The sequence below is a fragment of the Dipodomys spectabilis genome, unplaced genomic scaffold (genome assembly GCF_019054845.1).
Source record: "Dipodomys spectabilis isolate Male_0828 unplaced genomic scaffold, ASM1905484v1 ptg000541l, whole genome shotgun sequence".
In the NCBI taxonomy this organism is placed as follows: Eukaryota; Metazoa; Chordata; class Mammalia; order Rodentia; family Heteromyidae; genus Dipodomys; species Dipodomys spectabilis.
Genome location: NW_024871218.1, coordinates 143,810 through 149,809, shown reverse-complemented (window position 1 = coordinate 149,809; position 6,000 = coordinate 143,810). Strand labels below are relative to the sequence as shown.

The 6,000-nt window shown below is 56.3% G+C and overlaps 2 protein-coding genes across 5 annotated transcripts in view; both read left to right on the top strand.

The window, feature by feature from the left end:
* LOC122099853 lies at positions 1-2,979 on the top strand. The gene is made up of 5 exons (XM_042670350.1): positions 1-247; positions 474-806; positions 1,039-1,248; positions 1,427-2,567; positions 2,706-2,979. The coding sequence occupies exons 1-5, from the start codon at positions 1-3 to the stop codon at positions 2,977-2,979; spliced, it is 2,205 nt and encodes a 734-aa protein (XP_042526284.1).
* Cfap92 (cilia and flagella associated protein 92 (putative)) overlaps positions 2,610-6,000 on the top strand; it is a 40,024-nt gene continuing 36,633 nt past the window's right edge. For 3 of the 4 annotated variants that reach the window (XM_042670328.1, XM_042670327.1, XM_042670329.1), the window contains exon 1: positions 3,172-3,221. The gene's annotated coding sequence lies outside the window, so the exon portion shown is untranslated. Of the gene's footprint in view, positions 3,222-6,000 lie in introns of all 4 variants that reach the window. The other variant, XM_042670326.1, reaches the window with a different exon arrangement.

Sequence of the window (6,000 nt, the reverse complement as noted above, 5' to 3'; positions counted from 1 at the left end):
ATGAGGGGGGGTCGGCCGTCGTTGGGGCGGAGACCTCCCGCGGGCGCTAGCCCAGCCCGGCGGCCGGCAGCCCGGCCTGGCTCTCCGCGCCGAGGCCCGGGGCGCGGCTCCAGCCCCGGCGTGCGCACCGGCCTCCGGGACGGGTTCCCCGCCGCGCTCTCCACGCAGACCTGGGCCAGGGCCGCCAAGCGCGCACCTCCGGTCCCTCCTCAGATCCCCGCCCGGCTGCCCGCCACCTCCACCGGAGGCCCGGGCGGTCCACCGAAGGCGGGGCGGAGCCTGCCCCCTTAGCCCCGCCCCTCAGCAAGCCTCCGCGTATCCGCGTCCCGCCCCGCCCCTGCGTCCCGCCCCGTCCCCGCGGAGCTGGCTGGGCGGGGACGCCGCGCCCTCGGCGCCCGGCCCTCAGCGTCCGGACCCGGACTCGGCGCCTTCGTGAGGCGCAGCTCTGCTCGGCTTCTCCCTGCCGTTCCTAGAGTCAGCCGCCGGCTTCCTGACGAGAACCAGGCAGAATCACCGAGCGGACGTGTGGACCCCGAGCGGACGTGTGGACCCCGAGCGGACGTGTGGACCCCGAGCGGACGTGTGGGACAGGACCCCGAGTGGAAGTGTGGACCCTGAGTGGACGTGTGGGACAGGACCCCGAGCGGACGTGTGGGACAGGACCCCGAGTGGAAGTGTGGACCCTGAGTGGACGTGTGGGACAGGACCCCGAGCGGACGTGTGGGACAGGACCCCGAGCGGACGTGTGGACCCCGAGCGGACGTGTGGACCCCGAGCGGACGTGTGGGACAGGACCCCGAGTGGACGTGTGGACCCTGAGTGGACGTGTGGACCCTGAGTGGACGTGTGGACCCTGAGCGGACGTGTGGGACAGGACCCCAAGTGGAAGTGTGGACCCTGAGTGGACGTGTGGACCCTGAGCGGATGTGTGGGACAGGACCCCAAGTGGAAGTGTGGACCCTGAGTGGACGTGTGGACCCTGAGTGGACGTGTGGACCCCGAGTGGACGTGTGGACCCTGAGTGGACGTGTGGGACAGGACCCCAAGTGGAAGTGTGGACCCTGAGTGGACGTGTGGACCCTGAGTGGACGTGTGGACCCCGAGTGGAAGTGTGGACCCTGAGTGGACGTGTGGACCCCGAGCGGATGTGTGGGACAGGACCCCAAGTGGAAGTGTGGACCCTGAGTGGACGTGTGGACCCTGAGTGGACGTGTGGACCCCGAGTGGACGTGTGGACCCTGAGTGGACGTGTGGGACAGGACCCCAAGTGGAAGTGTGGACCCTGAGTGGACGTGTGGACCCTGAGTGGACGTGTGGACCCCGAGTGGACGTGTGGACCCTGAGTGGACGTGTGGACCCCGAGCGGATGTGTGGGACAGGACCCCAAGTGGAAGTGTGGACCCTGAGTGGACGTGTGGACCCTGAGTGGACGTGTGGACCCCGAGTGGACGTGTGGGACAGGACCCCGAGTGGACGTGTGGACCCCGAGTGGACGTGTGGACCCTGAGTGGACGTGTGGACCCCGAGCGGACGTGTGGGACAGGACCCCAAGTGGAAGTGTGGACCCCGAGCGGACGTGTGGACCCCGAGTGGACGTGTGGGACAGGACCCCAAGTGGAAGTGTGGACCCCGAGCGGACGTGTGGACCCCGAGTGGACGTGTGGGACAGGACCCCAAGTGGAAGTGTGGACCCCGAGCGGACGTGTGGACCCCGAGCGGACGTGTGGGACAGGACCCCAAGTGGAAGTGTGGACCCCGAGCGGACGTGTGGGACAGGACCCCGAGTGGACGTGTGGACCCCGAGTGGATGTGTGGGACAGGACCCCAAGTGGAAGTGTGGACCCCGAGCGGACGTGTGGGACAGGACCCCGAGTGGATGTGTGGGACAGGACCCCGAGTGGATGTGTGGGACAGGACCCCAAGTGGAAGTGTGGACCCCGAGTGGAGGTGTGGGACAGGACCCCGAGTGGATGTGTGGGACAGGACCCCAAGTGGAAGTGTGGACCCCGAGTGGAGGTGTGGGACAGGACCCCGAGTGGATGTGTGGGACAGGACCCCGAGTGGATGTGTGGGACAGGACCCCGAGTGGAAGTGTGGGACAGGACCCCGAGTGGATGTGTGGGACAGGACCCCAAGTGGAAGTGTGGACCCCGAGTGGAGGTGTGGGACAGCACCCCGAGTGGAGGTGTGGGACAGGACACCGAGTGGACGTGTGGGACAGGACCCCGAGTGGATGTGTGGGACAGGACCCCAAGTGGAAGTGTGGACCCCGAGTGGAGGTGTGGGACAGGACCCCGAGTGGATGTGTGGGACAGGACACCGAGTGGACGTGTGGGACAGGACCCTGAGTGGACGTGTGGACCCCAAGTGGAGGTGTGTGACAGGACCCCGAGTGGACGTGTGGGACAGGACCCCGAGTGGATGTGTGGGACAGGACCCCAAGTGGAAGTGTGGACCCCAAGTGGAGGTGTGGGACAGGACCCCGAGTGGACGTGTGGGACAGGACCCCGAGTGGATGTGTGGGACAGGACCCCGAGTGGATGTGTGGGACAGGACCCCAAGTGGAAGTGTGGACCCCGAGTGGAGGTGTGGGACAGGACCCCGAGTGGACGTGTGGGACAGGACCCCGAGTGGACGTGTGGGGCAGGACCCCGAGTGGATGTGTGGGACAGGACCCCGAGTGGAGGTGTGGACCCCGAGTGGAGGTGTGGGACAGGACCCCGAGTGGACGTGTGGGACAGGACCCCGAGTGGATGTGTGGGACAGGACCCCGAGTGGACGTGTGGACCCCAAGTGGAGGTGTGGGATAGGACCCCGAGTGGAGGTGTGGGACAGGACCCCGGGTGGACGTGTGGACCCCGAGTGGAGGTGTGGGACAGGACCCCGAGTGGAGGTGTGGATCCCGAGTGGACGTGTGGGACAGGACCCCGAGTGGAGGTGTGGACCCCGAGTGGACAAGTGGGACAGGACCCCGAGTAGGTGTCTGCATTGTTCACCCCATGCCTTACCTTGGCCAGTGTGCACTCAGACTTCAATTCTCTGGGTCAATGTTTAGGCCAAGAAGCTGCCGTGTGGCCACATTTTGGAGGTTCCGGAAGATGAACAAAACCTGTTCAGTAGTCTAATAATGGTTTTTTATTTCTCTGTCTTTGGAATGTTACCCAGTTAAGATGGAGCAAGAAGCAGATTCAGCTGTCCTTTCTCTAAGATGGGCTTACCTTGTAAGTAATTCTGATTTTAAGTGTTCAATCCTTCCATCTGAAAAGCACTAAACTTTCATTTCTTCTGCCATACTACTCCAGAATCAAACATGTTGTCCATTTGACAAATTTCTATTCATTCTTGAACACTTTTGCTTACCTAATCTCAAACCATTTGGTCAATTTGTTTTTTCGCTCAGTCCTGGGGCTTGAACTCTGAGTCTGGGTGCTGTCCCTGTGCTCTTCAGCTCAAGGCCAGCACTCTACCGCTTGAACCATAGCACCACTTCCAGTTTTCTAGTGGTTTATTGGAGATAAGAGTCTCATGGACTTTCCTGCCTGGGCTGGCTTTGAACCGTGATCCTCAGATCTCAGCCTCCTGAGTAGCTAGGATTACAGGCGTGAGCCACCAGCACTGGCTAGGGCATTTTTTTTTTGTGTGTGTGTCGGTCGTGGGGCTTGAACTCTGGGCTTGGGCACTGTCCCTGTGCTCTTCAGTCAAGGCAAGTGCTCTACCGCTTGAGCCACAGAGCCACTTCCAGTTTTCTAGTGGTTTATTAGATAAGAGTGTCACGGACGTTCCTGCCCTGGCTGGCTTTGAACTGCCATTCTCATATCTCAGCCTCCTGAGTAACTAGGATTACAGGTGTGAGCCACCAGCACCTGGCTAGGGCAATTTTTTTTTTTTTTTGGTCTGATCATGGGCCTGAACTCTGGGCCTGCGCGCTGTCCCTCAGCCCTTCAGCTCAAGGCTACCACTTGAGCCACAGCGCCACTTCCGGCTTTTTTTTTTTTTCTGCTTATGGGGTGCTGAGGAATCAAACCCAGGGCCTCATTCATGCAAGGCAAGCGCTCTACCACTGAGCCACCTTCCCAGCCCCATAGGGCAATTTTTTTAAAGGTGTTTTTGTTTTGTTTTGGTTTGGTTTTAGATCCTAGGGCTTGAACTTGGGGCACTGTCCTTGAGCTTCTGCTCAAGGCTAGGGTTTTACCACTTGAGTCACACCATCACTTCTGGCTTTTTCTGAGTAGTTTATTGGAAATGAGAGTCTCAGGGACTTACTGCCCAGACTTCCAACTATGATCCTCAGATCTTCCTGAATAGCTAAAATTACAAGCTAGAGTCACTAGCACATGGAAAGGTTTATTTCTTTTCTTTTCTTTTTTTCTTTGGGGTCCGGTCGTGGGGACTGAACTCTGGGACTGGGCGCTGTTCCTCAGCTCTTCAGCTCAAGGCTAGCGCTCTACAACTTGAGCCACAGTGCCACTTCTGGCTTTTTTCTTTTTGCTTATGTGGTGCTGAGGAATCGAACCCAGGGCCTCAGGCATGCAAGGCAAGCGCTCTACCACTGAGCCACCTTCCCAGCCCGGAAAGGTTTATTTCTGAATAATAAAAATAATGGCAATTTGACAAAAAGTTTTACAATTCCACTTTTTGGCTTCTACCTTAGAAAAAGCTATTTACTAAGGAGATTCACTGCACTATTGTTTATACTAGTGAGAAACTGCTATGCATGGGATATCAGGCAGGACAAATCAGCAAATGAGGAGAGTGAATGAAGCTGGAGCATATATGTAAGTGTTGACACACACTAACAATAACAGTGCACAAAACATTACTGTCTTCTTTAAAGACACATGTATAGAAATACATAGAAGATGAATGCATTCACAAATAATTTGATGGTCATCTCTGGGGACAGGAGACCTTTAGACCTGCTCACCCAGATATATAACTCAGACCCTTCACCTCCTTCAAGTTCTATGCTTCAATTTCTCTAATTTCCATGAGGACCAATAGTACCCAGCTTTAGCTTCTGCTTTGTCTGTCTCCTGTATTAAACTGGCCGACAAGGTGAGGGATGTTTCCTCTTCTGGTCACCTGAAACTGCAACTCTTTTGGTACATGGAGAGAAACTTGGGCTTGTATCCCAGCCTCCTCACAGTTGCCATTGTAGATGGCATTTTCTCTGCAGATATCTTTATTGATGTGGGGTTAAAAAAGCAGTCTTTGTTGCCATATTATCTGTGAGCCTTACGCAAGGTCCAGCTACACGCGGTTGGGGATCTTGATGCACAAAGTAGACATTAATCTCTTTGTAGATTTCTATGGACATACTTTTGTGGATGTAAGCCCCCAGAGAAAACTATCTGTAGTAAACATTGGTGGGAATTGAAGGTCCTCTGGCCCAGAGACTCAAGAGCTCCCACTGGACTGTGGAAGCCTCTAGGCTGGATGCCTTGTGATGGGGCCTGAGGTGTGCGTTTAGAGCAAGACTCTGCAGCTTGACTCTATGTCAAATCACATTTCAGCAGAGGAGCCTCAGCCAATGATGTAGTATATACTGGTTACCCTCTCCCATGCAGCTTACTACTTTCCAGGATCAGTCAATGCTGAAAAGAAAGCTTTCTCTATCTGTCTATGGAGTCATTGCCTGGTCTCTGCTCCCCCATGGCTCGGGGAGGCAAGGGTTTATAATGGTGTGCTGTCAGACTTGTTTGTCTGTGGGTCGTGTTACTAGGCACCTCTGAAAGAATTCCATTTAGCTATACAAGGTTTTGTTTGAGGTTCAAAGTAAGCAAACTTAGAAACCTCTGTGTCCCTTTGTAGGAGAAGGGGTAGGGCCACTCTGTGGGCAGAGTCTGTAACCCTTTGTATGAGATGGGATGGGGCAACTGTGGTCAGTCATGGTCCTGGCTACTTTTTGAAGTCACTTCAGTGTTGTCTGAGTTACTTCCAACTGTCTGTTGTTCAAATTGCTGTTATAAAGTCTGGAAAATGCTAAGAAGCATAAACTAT